At 37.5% G+C, this 16,838-nt stretch overlaps 2 protein-coding genes across 3 annotated transcripts; one reads left to right on the top strand and one right to left on the bottom strand.

Annotated features, from left to right (window-relative positions):
* Positions 1 to 3,444: 3,444 nt before the first annotated feature.
* On the top strand, positions 3,445 to 4,820 carry LOC103698192 (flavonol sulfotransferase-like). Its single transcript, XM_008780178.4, has one exon. The coding sequence runs from the start codon at positions 3,530 to 3,532 to the stop codon at positions 4,595 to 4,597; it is 1,068 nt and encodes a 355-aa protein (XP_008778400.2). The 5' UTR covers positions 3,445 to 3,529; the 3' UTR covers positions 4,598 to 4,820.
* A 6,782-nt stretch (positions 4,821 to 11,602) lies between these two features.
* Positions 11,603 to 14,646, bottom strand: LOC103698191 (flavonol 3-sulfotransferase-like). 2 transcript variants are annotated; one of them, XM_039119573.1, is made up of 2 exons: positions 14,145 to 14,646; positions 11,603 to 12,920 (listed from the first exon to the last, which is right to left on the bottom strand). In XM_039119573.1, the coding sequence occupies exon 2, from the start codon at positions 12,833 to 12,835 to the stop codon at positions 11,783 to 11,785; it is 1,053 nt and encodes a 350-aa protein (XP_038975501.1). In that variant the 5' UTR covers positions 12,836 to 12,920; positions 14,145 to 14,646; the 3' UTR covers positions 11,603 to 11,782. The 2 variants fall into 2 exon arrangements, with proteins under 2 accessions (XP_038975501.1, XP_038975500.1); XM_039119572.1 differs by lacking the exon at positions 14,145 to 14,646 and adding an exon at positions 12,995 to 13,175.
* Positions 14,647 to 16,838: the final 2,192 nt, after the last annotated feature.

Below are 16,838 nucleotides of genomic sequence, written 5' to 3'. Positions count from 1 at the left end.
TGCGGGCTCCGTATCATAAAATCCGCACCACCTCGCACACCTTCATCTAGGACCGATTCGTCGAAGTTGATCTTGAGAAAATTCGAAGTGGAAATTTTCATGTATGTGATGAAACAGGCGTTTTTTTTTTTTTTGGTGCAGAATAAGTTACAAGCGAGCGTCACAACTGCTTCCCACCAACCTTTTCCAACTGCTGACCGGCAAAACCGTGCTTTTCCTCCCCAGATTTGGCTTATATTTCTTTGATCCTTAGAAAAAAAAATTGTTTTTGATCGCATCAGATCGATCTCCGCTAAACTGCATCTAATGATCCGATACAAAAATTATTTTGGAATTTCATTAGAATTGCATATTGATTATTGAAACAGAAACAATTAAAAAAATATCCGATTTGAAATGTCTTTTATTTTCGAGGGTCGTATCGGAACCAGTTGAACGAGTCCATGCATGCTGAATTCATTAAAATGATGGATTTGACCTCTTCCTAACGTCAGCAGAAGAGAGAGGCTAGACCGAAGAATTAAAAAAGGCCAGAAAACAAAAAAAAAAAAAGAAAAGGTAGGCTAAGCAACCATTTTTCCTGCTATTGCTGTCTTGTCCTTCCTTTATATAATGGAACTGCTCCAGTTGCCATCCATCATTATAACATTTTTTGTTTTTTAATTTTTTTTTTTGAAAGGTGGCATGTCCTTGTTGAGCTTACTATGTGCATGAATCAACTGGTGCTTATTGTTATATATTTTCTCTTTATTTTATTTTTTTGACAGAACAATGATAGAGTGCCATCAACCATTCCAAAATAAATAATATACAAAGTTCCTATATCACACGTTATTTCGATAGACGACTAAAAAATTCGGATTGGAGAAAAAAAAGCATTGCAGAGCCGGATTAGGTGAAACCAACTTGTTACAATAATATTCTGTCCTCCCGAAAAAGATGTTTAATGAGAAAAGCCTAATAAATTGAAAAAAATAAATCATTTTTTTGCTTATCTTCACAAGTCATGAGCGGAAGGGCGAGCATCCAAAAAAATCCAAAAAATTTAGATAATATCTAAACATTATAAATTTTAAATTATTATTTTGTCTACTCCTTAATTCAAAAGTTTTAGAATTTTAAAAAAAATTGAGACTTTTCCTTTTTATCACTAGAAAGAGGAAGCTCAAAAATAAATTTCAAGAAAAAATAAGAAATAGAAATTTTTACTTTAAGTAAGATTTTCTAATTTCACCATATAAAAGATTTTGTAGAATCTCCTATTACTATCGGAAACCAACTAACCCAAAATGCTATTTTGTAATTTCAAAAAATATGAGACATTATACAATACTGTAATTTTAATTTTCTAGAGTACATCCAAATACATCCACAGTAAAAAAGAGTAAAACTTCAATATCAAGCAACAAAGAATCATAAAATTGCAATATCTAAAATATAATGTATGTAAGATTAAGCATGCAAACAGTTCCCAAAGATGAATCGCTTGAGATGCAACACAGATTACAATTGAATGTTATGAGCAGGGTATACGACCAGTGGGGACAAACCGGATCTCTTTAGCTTTTGCTCTACGAGATGGTCCAACTTTCGAGACTCAATTCTAATCATATCTATTTTACGAAATGAAGATCCTAGTCGTTTCACTCGCTCGTGACTCCGTCTTATCACTCCAAGAGATACCTCCATAGGCACAATAATTTAATGCGCCACAGGCCACAGCCGAGTTCACAAGTTAACCTATTAAATATGTCGTGGTCCGGCCCCTCGTGCCGTACCTTTTAATTTGAACATGTCACTCTCTTAGTACATTGATGTGAAAATTTATTTCACACATTTTTTAGCCCTCCTTGTTTTGTTTTAGGATGTTTGATATGTTTTTAGCTCATTTATCTAGAATTTAAGTGCTTTTTATATTTATTTAATTTTTAAAAATTTTTGATATTTTGCAGGTGTTTAATTATTGAATTAGGTTAAAATTAGGCTGATGTGAAAAGGTAAAATTTGGGCTAGGCCTAGAGAGCAAGTCCTAGTTGGGCTGGTCTAGTCAAACCAGAATACTGTTCGACTTTTGGGTTCTAACTGGAGCTACAGACCTCGGTTTTAGGTATTGTTTGGCTTGTTGGAAAGATAAGACGTAGGCTTAAAACTTTTATAAGAGCACAAAACCCAGTTCTGCCATTTTGAAGTTCAAAACTTAGCCGAAACGGAGAAGCCCGAATCTGTCCAAAAGTTTACTGCAGCCCAGACCCTGTTTCGGCTTTCAGCTTGTACATGGAGTTCTAGACGTCAGAATAATGCAAGCCTAGGTGCGTTGGAAAGCTGAGAACAAGATCTAAAACTTTCGTGAAGGGTCCAACTCCAAAGTGTATCGTTTTGGTGCTCTAAATCTAGCTGGGAGTCGAGTAATAAAATCAGCCTAGAATTCCGCATTTCAGCCAGTAGATATGGGGGAAATCTATTTTAAAATTCAAAAAAAAAAAAAGAAGAATCGGTTGGGAGAAGCTGAGAGCCAGCAGATACTAGGGGGGTGGCAAGGAGATAAGGAAGAAGAAAACTCAGAGAATCTCGAATTCTGAGAGGAGGAAAAGCCAGGAATTCTAGAAGAAGAAAAAAAGCTGGAATTCCGGGAGCAAGAACGGAACGGAGGGTTTTTGCAAATACAGAGTTCTTTTCCTTTCTATGATATTTTTTTTATTTGCTGAATTGTTATTAAGGATGTTGAATGCGAAATTTATGTTTGAGAAATAATTGGATTGATTTATTAGTTATGATTTGCTAGTTTTCTTATCCTAGGGCTAGGACGTAGTTATTGAATTTTTGATATAAATTGAGTATGGTTGTATTCAATATCCTTTGTTAATTACAATTTGATAATTTCGGTTTTCATTCTTGCATTTTACTAGCCATGAATTGCATGCTTAAGATGTTGACTGAAATAACGAAAGTTAAAGTTCAATATTAGTTGATGAATTTATCAAACATTGGCAGTGTAGTTTAGAAATAAATGCATACCCTTGTGACCTACATTCAAGAATTTCACGGATCATAATAAATTTATATTAATCTATATGATCACGAAAGTAGATATAGGACTAATATAGGTATAGGTGTTATGCCTTAAAAGAGAATATCACATTAAAAAAAAAGGGATTTGGTCATTGTAATTAACAGAATATTAACAATCAGATTTAAATTCATTGAAGAAATTTAATTGATGAAATCCAAACCCTAGGAACCTTTCATATTTGATTTTTTGGTTAAGAAATTGTACTTAGTCACATCAATTTGGGGTTATCTATATAATATAGAAAATTTATAAATTGATACTTGAATCGCCTCGTTGTGGAAATGATACTTTTTTTTTGTCCTATTTTATTTGTCACGATCCACGCACTTGTGATAGAGTCTAGGGACTATCATATATCTATTCTATTTAGGGGATAACTAGGCCACTCCGGGAGAAGTTGAACCCTAGTCCCTGCAAACAAACACCCGCTAGAGAGCATAGCATAGCATCCGTTTTTCAATGGCTGCTCAACCATCTCTTTGCAACAGCCCCCCTCCAATGGAGTCTCAAGGGAAAAAAGGTGCGGATCCAAGACCTCCATCCAACTACACCGACCTCATCTCAACCCTCCCCTTGGAGGAAGGCTGGGCACCCATCTGCACCCGAAAATACCAAGGCTTTTGGATCCCCCAACGTGCTCTCCCCGGCATCATGGACATGCAGCAAAACTTCAAGGCTCGCCCCGACGACCTCTGGGTGCTTAGCTACCCAAAGTCCGGCACCACCTGGCTCAAAGCCCTCACCTACGCCACCATGACACGAGCCCAATACCCTTTCGATCACCACCCTCTCCTTCGCCGAAATCCTCACGAGTGCGTCCCTTTCCTGGACAGAACCTACTCCTTAGGCCAACCCTCAGAAATAGAAGCCATGCCATCCCCTCGTATCCTCAACACCCACTTGCCATACTCTCTCCTACCACACACCATCAAGAGCTTAGACTGTAAGGTCATATATGTGTGCCGGGACCCCAAGGATGTGTTGGTCTCCCGGTGGTACTTCAATAATGGGATGAGGCCGCAACCCATGGAGCCAATTCCATTTACCAAGGCCTTCGAGATGTTCTGTGAGGGCAATTGCCCCTATGGGCCGATATGGGAGCATGTTCTCGAGTACTGGGAGGAGAGCCAGAGGAGGCCAGAGAAGGTGCTGTTCTTGAAGTACGAGGAGATCTTAGAGGATCCGCTGCGGATTGTGAAGCGGTTGGCCGAGTTCATGGGGTGTCCCTTCTCTCCAGAGGAAGAGAAGGAAGGGGTGGTGGAGGAGGTCATACAGCTGTGCAGCTTTGACAACCTGAAGAGCTTGGAGGTCAACAAGACGGGTAAACTGCATCCCGACTTCGTCCAAACCAATGATTCTCTCTTCAGGAAAGGAGGGGCAGGGGATTGGAGGAATCATATGAGTCCGGAGATGGCGCGGAAGTTGGACCGCATCACCGAGCAAAAGCTTGAGGGGTCCGGTCTTACCCTCAATGGTGTGGATGTGGAAGCCGCGGCCACCAATTGTGATGTCCAAGCGCAAGCCTAGTCGAAGTTGTTTGTGATCTTCTTTTTATTTTTTCGATGTTTAGTGTGAGATTACATAAGAAGTTGCTGCAATCCTGTAACCCCCGTATAGCGTCTCTGTCTCTGCTCTTGCTGTCAACCTTTGTTGACCCCAGAGCCGTCTGTTACTTGTACCATCGAGGTGTCTTTGTGATGTTTCTGTCTCACGCTATTGATGCTACATTTATTTGTTTTCTTTAGAATAATTGCTAAAATATAAATAACAGTGAGTCGTATTGCAGTGAATGGGCTAGAATAGGGGCTTAAATGGACCAAATCCCTTTCGAGCCTACTCTGATTCGCCTATGTATTTGAAATAGTGAAAAAAATAATTATTTAAATAAATTATGGAAATTTTGCTGCCCATGATACCCTCTTTCCAATATGGCCCTCTTCCCTAAATAATGATGAAGTTTCTGGCCTTGGATAGGAAGCCCAACTATTGTTTGTCCAGCATTTCTGTTACCACTATGAATTGCAAAAGCATTAAAAATCTTTATTACTGTAGGAATCTCTTTATCTATTAACCGGATAGGAAAGAGGAAACTCTATTGATTTCCAACATCCAGAAGGAACGCTTGAAAAATAATAGAGAATTCGCGCACGCTACCAAATAAATTTCAAGCTAACTAGATTCTTCTACCCTACTTCTCTTATAGAAAAAGATCTCTCTTAAGAATTCTACCGCAATTAAAATTTCTAATTTATCTTTTCTAATTAAAAGCTTCATTTACTCAAAACTTTTTTTGTTGGATCCCCTGCAAATTATTCTTTGCAGAAAAATATTGGAGTTGCAGTTGATTTGGGTTTGAATGCTTACTTATACAGTCAACCGGCTTTGGTTTTACTAGCAAATGATTATCTAAAGTAGTTGTTTCCATGGTTTTACTAGCAAATGATTATCTAAAGTAGTTGTTTCCATGTTTCCTCTTATTTAGCATTTCTAATTCGTGAAATATAATGTTTTAATACACGGGCATATGCAGTGTAGCTAGTGGACAAAGAAAATCTGAAAATCTAGACATCATTGGAATGGTGAAATGAAATATTATAAAGAAACCTTAGGAAGTCGACCTCTTCATCTACATTCGGGATTTATTTCTCTTTATGGGAGAAATTTTCTAGGGATTTTTATATGAGATTTTATTTATAGAAAATGTAAGTATCTTACTCAGTAGATAGGATGGAAGGTGTTTTATTTTAGAAAAAATTATACAGGTACCTCTTCCACTTTTCGTGATTTATATTTACACCTCAAATATTCTAATTTTTCAATTAGATCCAACGAATTCAAATTGGTTGCAATATGCCCAACTTCCATCCGAGCTCTAACGCAATTGTGAAATTACTAATATACACTTGAGTTTTTATTTCCGCTAAAATACAACTTCTCTTATAATCCCAGCTATCAAGGGTATCGGTGAAATTTTTTATCTATTACCATAGAGATAAGCAGCTGGATCATATTGCAATCAAAATCAAAATTTTAGGATTTAATTGAAAAAATAGTATTTTTAGGCCCTGTTTGGGGGAGCTGTTGGCAGTAGAGCTGTTGGAAGTAGAGCTGTTGAAAGTAGAGCTGTCTGAAGTAGAGCTGTTATAAAAAGCTGTTTACTGTTTGGTAACTACATTCGTAAAGTGCTATGGTACTTTGTTTTATGTTTGGTAAACAAAACTGAGAAAGCACTTTTTTATGATAAAATTATCATAAAGGACATTGCATAGTATTATACAACAGAACATAATAAAATATAACATAAATTAATATATAAATATACGATATAGTATAATATTATTGTAATATAAATTAATATTATGTTAATATAGCATAATAGTAATATAATTATTAGAGTAAATTAATATTTGGTAATATAACATAATATTAAATTATTTAACATAACATATTAATGTATTATGATATAATGTAATATATATTATATTTATAGTATAATACAATAATAAAAGTATAAAATATTATAATTATTAATATAAATTAATTTCTCATAATATAACATAATATTAAATTATTTAAAATAACATATTAATGTATTATAATGTAATGTAATATAATATAATATTTATAGTATAATACAATAATAAAGGTATAAAATATTATAATTATTAGTATAAATTATTTTTTATAATATAACATAATATTAAATTATTTAAAATAATATATTAATATTTTTCGCGGTCCAGGGGCTCTTCTTCGTGGTCCACGCTCGAGGAGGACCTCAGCATGGGCCGCGAGGTTGATGATTAAAAAAAAAATAATAATAATTGATTTTGGAAGGTACGGAGAAGGATTAAAAATTTTTTCTTCTAAAATGTGGTTCAAGAGATGTATACAAAAATTGAAAAGAAAAATACCTTTTCTTACGGAAGGGAGTCTGACGGCTAGGGTTCTTGGCTCCAGCAAATTTTTAGGTTTATAAAGGGACAAGCTATGTAATTATTATATTTTAATATGGGCATTTTTGTCAAAAATACAACTTTCCGAAAAAGCTGAAACAGCTTCCTCCCAAAAGCTCCAAATTGGAGCTTCTTCCCAAAAGTTGTTTTCAGCTTCCTGCAAAAGCTGAAACAGCTTTTTGAAAAATTTACCAAACACAGTTTTTCATCTAAAAGTACTTTTGGAGGGCCAGAAAGTGCTTTCACTTTCTGGCCCTCCAAAAGCTCCCCCAAACAGGGCCTTAGTGTTTAAGTGCAAATGGTAAAAAATTAAAGAGATATCGTTGTATTATTTTAATTAAAGAACTATTGTATGATTTTTTTATTTTTTTTAAAAAATAAAATTCTCAATATTATTGGAATTGTAAAACAAAATACAATAAGAAAATCAAGAAAATTGATCTCTCCAAAACATGTCTTTTTTTTTTTTGGTGCCCAGAAACACACCATGTGAGATGCTACTAATTAAAAAGGATTTTCCCCTTCACCACGCACATGGGTTCCGTACCATTACTTCCTGCAAAATTAATAGCAGGCAGTAGTTGATGTTGTTGATAGGGGACTAGAATGGATGTGTTTTTTCTCTTAAAAATAAAAATGTGAAATAGCCGTCCGACACCACACAAGAGACCTTGCCCATGACTTATTTAATAGGACTAGATTGGGGCCTCCATCTGCTAGTTTATCTAATCTGCAGTGACCACTGTTTCACACTTCTCCAGTAATCAAATAGCATATTTAGGTGGTTGACTCAACACTTAGCAAATAAATCAACAACCAATGATAATATCTCTTAAAACAAGGAATTAGTGGACAATTCCGAATTTACCAGTAGTTTTTAAGATATTGTTTGTTAGTATGAGATATTAACTAAAATATGCAAATTTATTTAATATATATATCAAATAGAATTGAGATAGAATCTAGCCGGATTTGGCATGAACCTAGCTTGAAAGAGATTTAGGTCTATAATCTTGACCCATTCTATCAAGCTAAAAGCACATGACCTAACCCAAAGTCACGCCTACGGGCACATTGACATATTTGCTGTGACCACTAGTAAGCTTTAAGTTCCGTTCGTGGGCTTAAAGGGCTGCATTTATCTTACGCTACGGTGTTTTAAGTTCCGCTTCTAGTTATTCTTTGGCTATGGACCATGCCAAATCTTTTAGGAGCCAACGGATTTGCAGCAGAAGGCCCCAACGATGCCATAATCGATTGATCCATTATATTTGATCATTTTTTTTAAAAAAAAAAATCATTAGAGACAATATTAGTTTTTCATCATATTTTCAGATTTTGTAGTCGAACAATCTTAGTATATTTTATTTTATTTTCAAATCGAGTTTCTCATTCTCAATCGAATTTGTAAGGCTCGTCTGCATAAGACAGCTCAGGGTTTAGTTTGCAATGGATTGTTTTGCTTGATCAATATAACTTTCATGGAGTTCTCTTCCACTTCTCTTCTTCTTATTCCAGGCGCTTGTTCTCTCTCAACAGCCAGCACATGGATGAAGCTTGCGTCATTATCCAGAGAGGTGGAGAGGATAGGACTTGCTTCATGAAATAGAATTATATCCCCCTTACTTATCCCAATTCAATATAAAAGACTAGTTTTCCAGCTAAAGAATTGTGTTTGATCGTATAACAGCGGAATAAAGGCCTTATTCCATGATTCTACCGCCTACCCAGTACTGTCTCAAAGACAAATTCTAAGATTAAGTTTGTACCATAAAGTAAAATAAAATGCGCCCATACAGTAGTATTTATCTCCCAGCTAGAAGTTGGAGATGGATGTCGTTGGGGTGTCCCTCCTGATGAAACGAAGAGGTCATTCATACTTTGGGCTGGTTACATGGTATGGAGAAGGCCGCGAAGTAAAGCTAGCTTCATTTTTTGGCGTCTTTCTTATGGAAAGAAAAGAGTTGGGCCGGTTGAGATTGGGAGCTCTGGAAAAGAAACCTTTTTCTCTTAGAAGAAAGCTGCTTCTCGTAGGAGAGACCTTGGAGAAGGAAATCCTTAACGCCCCATTGCTTTAGGTGGTGACATTTTTGAAGACAAAGGTTTTTTTTTAAAAAAAAAAAGGCTGGTATGATCTGGAACTGAGAAGGTCCATCCTCAAATCCTAGTTTGTGGTTGTTCGCCATCCCCAAATCAGCACTCTAGAAGGGTTTTGAGAACCCTATATTGGGCGAGTCCACTCAATCTCTTAGGGCTCGTTTGGTTCGCGGAAGTATTTTCCCTCCTAGGAATCTGATTTCCAGGAATCCGATTCCTAGGAAGAGGATACCTAGGAAAGTACTTTTGGCATGTTTGGTTAACCATGGGAAAGTGACAAATTTCCAAAGTGCTTATGTTTGGTTGACCATCCACTTTCCTAGAAAAGTTATGTATAATTCCTATTATGCCCTTAATAAAAATTAGGTCTTTAATGCCTCTTTAATGCTTCTTTAATGCTGAAGGGTCTTTTTGGAAAAAAAATAAAAAAGGAGTGATTCCCACCTCATGGGAAAGTAACTTTTCCATGTTTCTCATGGGAAAGACTTTCCCATGAAATGTGGGAATCATATTCCCATGGGAATACAACTTTTTCATCTCTCTCCTTTGAAAACTCTAATCAAACAAGAGGCATTTCATTACTTTCCCGTTGACCACACTTTCTTCCCTCCTTTTCATGCAAACCAAACGGGCCCTTATATGTTGAATGTATCGTGTTTTGTGAGGAAATTATCATGCATCTTGAGAGGTGTTATTTCTAATGTCAACAACGTAGTATCCAATCGTACCATGTCGCATTTGGTGCCAACTACGGAACTAATAGCTTTTAATAATTATTTTTTTCAAAACTGCTAAATTTAATTAACAAAATATAATTTAGTCTTTTTTTAGAAAATTGGAATGATATATTCTATCGTTGTTCCACTCGCTCGTGACTCCCTCTAGCATCATAACTCAAATATCTGGCATCGGAGGGGATCCAGGCCCAAGAATGGATCTCCATTATTGGGGGTAGGTGGAAGGGAATGAAAGGCAATTATGAGTTCCTTGTGGTAGGTTTCAATCAGAGCCAACGGCGCCCACATAGAGGTCCACCACCAAGTCCTATAGAATCTTTTGTGGACTGCTTGAGGGATTTGGCTGTCGTCCCATTCGCTCATATAATACTTGGATGCTGTACTAATCGCTTTAGAAAATAAATATAATATCTCAGGTGGTCCATGGTTGTCCTCCTTAATTAGTGTCTTGGAAATTCTCATATTAAATATCACTCGCTAGATGCTTCGTGAAGGTAAGATTTAGTGAATCAGTTTTCCAAGATTACTACAGGCGTTGGCTTCATTAAAAGAAGGAAAGAAGACCAGAACACCAATCAGAAACCCAATTCCGAACCGATGTAGTTTTTCAACAATATTCAGAATTTAAACTCTGAAACTTGTACAAGCTATTTGCGAAGGTGTGCCAACCCATGTAGTTTTACTAACAAGGCTACATTGACCAGAACGCTAACGCAAGAGTAATCATCTTTTTCTGAGAATTTAGAGGATGCATGTCATGACCTCCTGTTCATGAGTAGAAGAGTATGGCCATTGTGTTACGGCACAGATTACTGAAAAATAAAAAATAAAAGCAGCATATTGACTTAAGAATATATTTAGTTAGAAGAAGTTGAACTATGAGATAGAAATAAAAAAGAGCTACTCCCATTCCAGCTGTTTGGTTAGGAGCGTCCCATTCCTATTCGGTTTCAAAGGAAAATGGAAATATCTCAATCCCTTGAAATCCGATCCCTATCCTTTCCAATTATTTAAATCTCATTTCGATTCCGATTCAGGTCGATTCAGGTCACGAATCAAAAGCTTCGAGGGATGTGGCCATTCTAATTCCCATTTCAATCTATTCTGATTTTAATTCCAATTCTAATTCCAGTTGTAAACTAAATGTGCTTTATATATCTTGCTTAAATACTTTATCTTTTTACCACATGTTGAAAATGTCTTTAGCTTACCTAGGGCCTTGCCAAAAAGGCTAGCTAGATGGTAATATGTAGATTCTTTGGCTCTTTACAAGTATCCGAGATCTACCCAATATATAGCCGATATGAGATTAAATATACACTTACATGATCCTCACATACTTTTTTTTGTTTATGTCTTGACATCCTTACTAAGCAAAGGGTTTAAATTCATTTACAAAAACCACAAATCTAAGCACAAACACTACAATCTGCTTATGGTCAGCTTTAGTAGACCCTATGCTGCAGTGTCTCCTAGCCCATTTGAGCCATGGTCCGAGTTTGCTCTGATATCATTGTTATAATTTGAAAACTCATCGAAAAGATATTATTTGGATTATTTGATATTGTATAAGTATCTAAAATCTATTCAATGCATAGCCGATGTAGAATAAAATACACATACTTACAAATACTCACAAAATTATTTTGAACCAAAAAATAGAAATAAATAAAAAATTAAGAAAAAAAATAGAAGACCCTGGGAGAATGGAGGAGGACATATCTAACTTTTCAACCCACATCTTGAGTATCACACCAAGCACTTGATAGCAGATCATAGTATTATATTTAAGTATTGCAAAAGGCAGCAATACATAGGGATTAAGCCAGAAATTATTTAACCCAAGCACCCCAAGATGAAGTGATTACTGGGGGAACAATTCCAACCAAGATTGGAAGAGGTAAAACACATCAAAATGCAAATCACATTCCATTAGCTTCCACGCCCGCGCTAATCCCGAAGGTCAGACCAGATCCCTCCAGCTTCTGCGAGGTTACCGCGTCCATCCTCCGAGCCATCTCCTCGCTCATGTGGTTCCTCCAGTCCCCTGCCTCTCCTTTCCTAAAGAATGAAGTAGTCTGCAGCGGCAGCTTCGTGTTGAGCTTGCGCGGCATGCTCCCGGCCAGTTTGCTCAGACTATCAAAACTACAAAGCCTTGTAATCTCCTCGACCACCCCTTCCTTCTCTTCCTCCGGCGAGAACGGGCACCCCATGAAGTCCGCCAGCTTCTTCGCACTCCCCGCCGGCTCCTCCAGCATCTCCTCGTACTTGAGGAAAAACACCTTCTCAGGCCTCCTCAAGCTCTCCCCCCAGTAACCGCGAGCGTGCTCCCATATCGATCCGTAGGGGCTGACGCCATCGCAATACAAGTCGAAAGCTTTGCCGAATGGAATCGGCTCCACGGAGTCGGGCCTCATCTTGTCGTTGAAGTGCCACCGGGAGACGAACACGTCCTTGGGTTCCCGGCAAACGTACAAGAATCGGCCGCCGGCTCCTTTCATGGAATCCGGTAGCAGAGGGTATGGCAAGTGGCTGCTGAGCATCCTAGGGGAAGGCATGGCCTCTAATTTGGACGGCCTGCCGCCGGAGAAGAATCTATCGATGCAGACCACGAAGTCGTGGGGGGTGGAGCGGAGGAGAGGGTGGTCGGCCATGGAGTAGCGGGTTCGGGTCATGATGGCAAAGGCTAGCGCTTTGAGCCAGGTGGTGCCGGACTTGGGGTAGCTCAGCACAAAGAGGTCGTCGAGGCGAGCCTGGAAGTTTTGCTGCATGGCCATGACTTCTGGAAGAGAGTGCTCGGGGATCCAGAAGTCTTGGTATTTTCGGAGGCGGATGGGTATCCAGTCTTGATTTAGAGGCAGGGTTGAGATGAGATCATCGAACTCTTTCCGAGGTTTTGGAGCATCCTCTCGCTTTGCTTCCTCGGGCGCTAAGGCACGTCCGCTATTGGGAATTACGGAAGAAGGCGTGGCCATGACCGAGATCACGCGAAATGGAGGCTTTTTGCAGGTAACCGCGGGAAGCGGGTCTCCTCCTGGACTTGTAGAGCCGAGCCTATGCCTGGTTATTTTGGAATTCTATTAGGATCGCATATTGAAACAGAAACAATTAAAAAAATATCCAATACGAAATGCCTTCTATTTCCGAGGGTCATATCGGAACCAGTTGAACGAGTCCATGCATGCTGAATTCATTCAGATGATGGATTCGACCTCTTCTTGACGAGAGCAGAAGAAACATGCTAGACTTAAGGATTAAAAAAAAGTGGAAAACGAAACAAGAAGGCGGGGAAGACAACCATTATATAATGGAACTACCAGTTGTCATCCATCATCATTATATGTAACATTTTTTGTTTTCTTTTTTGAAAGGTGGCATGTCCTTGTGAACTTACTTCGTGCACGAATCAACTAGTGCTTATTATTATTATTATTATTATTATTATTATTATATTATTATTTTATTATATATATATATAATATATATATATATTTGAGTGCCATCAATCATTCTAAAATGAATCATATACAAAGTTCCTAAATCACACGTTATTTCGATAAAAGACTAAAAAAAATTGGATTGGAGGAAGAGAAACATTGCAGGGAGGAGTTAGGTGAAGCCTACTTGCTGCAATAATATTCTACCCTTCTGAAAAAGATGTTTAATGGAAAAAGCCTAATAAACTGGAAAAGTATATCATTCTTTTGCTTATCTCCATGTATCACGCAAGTAATTGCACCCCACAAGTCATGAGCGGAAGGACGAGCAGCCAAAAAAAACTCAAAAATTTTAGATAATCTTTAAACATTACGAATTCTAAAATTATTATTTTGTCTACTCCTTAATTCAAAAGTTTTAGAATATTATAAAAAACTTGATTTTTCTTTTTTGTCGCTAGAAGGAGGAAGCTCAAAAAAAAATTGCAAGAGAAAATAAGAGATATAAATTTTAACTTTAAGTGAGATTTTCTAATTCCACCATATGAAAGATTTTGTAGAATCTTCTATTACTATCGGAAACCAACTAATCCAAAATACTTTGTAATTTCAAAGAATACAAGACAATATTATACAATGCCATGATTTTTATTTTTCAGAGTACATCCAAATACATCAACAGTGAAAAAGCAGGAAACCTCAATATCAAGCAACAAAGAATCATAAAACTGCAATATATGAAATATAATGTATATAAGATTAATTAAGCATACAAACAGTTCCCAAAGATGAATCGCTTGAGATGCATCACAGATTGCAATTGTATGTTATGAGCAAGGTATACGACCAGTGGTGGCAGCAGCCATCAGTCCCACGTCCATGGGTCAAACCGGATCCCTTTAGCTTTTGCTCTATGAGATGGTCCAACTTTCAAGCCATCTCCAAACTGATCATATGATTCCTTCAATCCCCCACCTCTCCTTTCCTGAAGAATGCTGCAAATGTTTGAGGGGTCACAGTAAGGTGATTCTAGCCTAATTTAGCCTTCGTCGCCTCCAGTTTGCTCAGCTTCTGAAAGCTACACAACCTTATAATTTCCTCCACCACCCCTTCATTCTCTTCCTCAGGGGAAAAGGGACACCCCAAGAACTCCGCCAACCTCTTCACGTTCGCCGCTGGCTTTTCCATCATATCCTCCTACTTCAAGAACAACACCTTCTCGAGCCTCCTCAAGCTCTCCTCCTAGTACTCGAGAGCGTGGTCGCATACCTCTCCAAACAGAAAAGCACCTTTGCAGAACAACTCAAAGGCCTTTGCAAATGGAACCGGGTTCGCCATCGCCAATATCATCTTGTTGTTGAAGTGCCACCCGGAGCTAGCATGTCCTTTGGATCCCGACAGAGGCACACAATTTGGCAACTTGGTAACGCAAGTGGGTTTGAAGGAACCTAGGGAAAGGCATGGCTTCTAACTGTTTAGTTGGGGAGAGTCCCATTCCTATTCCGATTTTAGATGAGAATAAAAAATGTCTCAATCCCTTAAAATCCAATCCCTACCCTCTCCTCTAGTATTCAAATTTCATTCTGACTCCGATTCCGATCATGAACCAAAAGTTTCGAGGGATATAACCATTCTTATTCTCATTCCAATTCATTCAGATTTTGATTTTAATTTTGATTACGGTTGCAAACCAAATGTGTCCTATATATCTTGCTTAAATACTTTATCGTTTCACCACCTGTTGAAAATGTTTTTAGCTTAGGGGTACAAAATTAAGAGAGAATATATAACAACCTAGGACCACACCCAAAAAGGCTAGCTAGATGATAATATATAGATTCTATGGCTCTTTATAAGTATCCAAAATCTATGCAATATATAGTCGATATGAGACTAAATATATACTCATATGATCCTCACATACTTTTTCGATTTTTAAGTCCTTGCATCCTCACTAAACAAATATTTCAAATTTATTTACAAAAACCACAAATCCAAGCACAAACATCATGATCTCCTCATGGTCAGCTCAAATAGACCCATGCTGCAGTGTCTCCTAACCCATATGAGCCATGATCTGGGTTTGCTCTGATATTATTTGTCACAATCTAAAAATTCATCAAAAAAATGGCTCGTTAAAAAGTATTATTTAAATTTTTTTGATCTTATATGAGTATTTAAAACCTAACTTGGGCCCAGTCCACTGCAGGCCCAACTTGGGCCCAGTTGGGCAGTACCCTTGTGGGCCCTACCTGGGCCCAGTTCAGATCCGAACCCGGAACCCGAAATCTGGAACACGAAACCGAAATCCGAACCCGAAACCCAATAGTATTATTTTTGATTTTTGCTTAGCTCTAAAATTAACAAAGAAATTAATTAAATTTAAACAGGTGAACCTGATCCGCCTACCTGAAGTAGAAGTTAAGCGAGAAGAAGTAAGTAACTTAATACTTCAAAGTACATTTTTGAAATTATTTGGTAAAATAATTATTAGTGAATTAAATTTCGAAATATATTTTGTATTCAGTAAAATGGGTCACGCATGTTAAATTTTATTTAAAAATCATGTTATATGATCTGAAATCCGTGAATATGACTGGACAATTTATGAAATCTATTTTTATATATATGCATTCTCAGCATGGCTATGATCTGTTATGTTCTGTTCTGGCCCCGCCAATGAGGATTAAACGTTGGACATGTCAACTTATAATCTGTGAGAAACCGGTTTCGACACCGTGCCACCAGTGATTGAAATAGTGGATTTGGACACCAGCTGCCATCGGTGGGTAAATATAATGGATTTGGCACTTTGTGCAACACCGGCTGCCATCGGTGGATAAAAATAGTGGATTTGATACTTTGTGCAACCCATGCCGCTGGGTTACGTGGCCGTAGCCTATTATGTTGAGATTCTGGTATCAGAGTTTTTGAAAAAATGAAAATAAGTTTTGAAAATAGTAAAACGATGTTATTTATGATTTATTCCAGACATTATCCTTTATTTTGATCGAATATGCTCTGACCCTACTTTGGGGTATTTTGTTGCTTACTGGGCTAGTGTAGCTCATTATTTTATTTTCTCTATTTTTCAGATCCAGAGGCTTGATCGCACGGGATCGGAGAGTGCGTTAAATTTTTTGATGATTTCTTCAGTTATCAGCATTTTAGTTAGATTAGCTTGGACATTTGAATTATGTTGGCATGTGCTATTTTGAAATTTTGTAAGACTGCTTTTAACCAACTTAAATAATTATGTCATCTTTAAATATCTGTATTTGCTCTGATATGATCTGCTACCTTGCATGCCTGTGCGGCCCGTCGTGCGGGTGTGCGGCGTCTGCCGCGCTCCGGGCTCGGGGCGTGACAATTATAAATTGTAAAAGTATTAAAAATCTTGATTATAGAAATCTCTTTATCTATTAGCCAACTAGGAAAAAGAAAGCTCTATGATTTTCAACATCGAAATGCTTAAAAAATCATAGAGAATTCGTGCACGCTAGCACAAAAAATTCAAGCTAATTAGATTCTTCGACCCTCC

Source organism: Phoenix dactylifera, unplaced genomic scaffold (genome assembly GCF_009389715.1).
Source record: "Phoenix dactylifera cultivar Barhee BC4 unplaced genomic scaffold, palm_55x_up_171113_PBpolish2nd_filt_p 000577F, whole genome shotgun sequence".
NCBI lineage: Eukaryota > Viridiplantae > Streptophyta > Magnoliopsida > Arecales > Arecaceae > Phoenix > Phoenix dactylifera.
The sequence above is the reverse complement of the archived record's forward strand: the minus strand, read 5'-3'. Positions and strand labels throughout refer to the sequence as shown.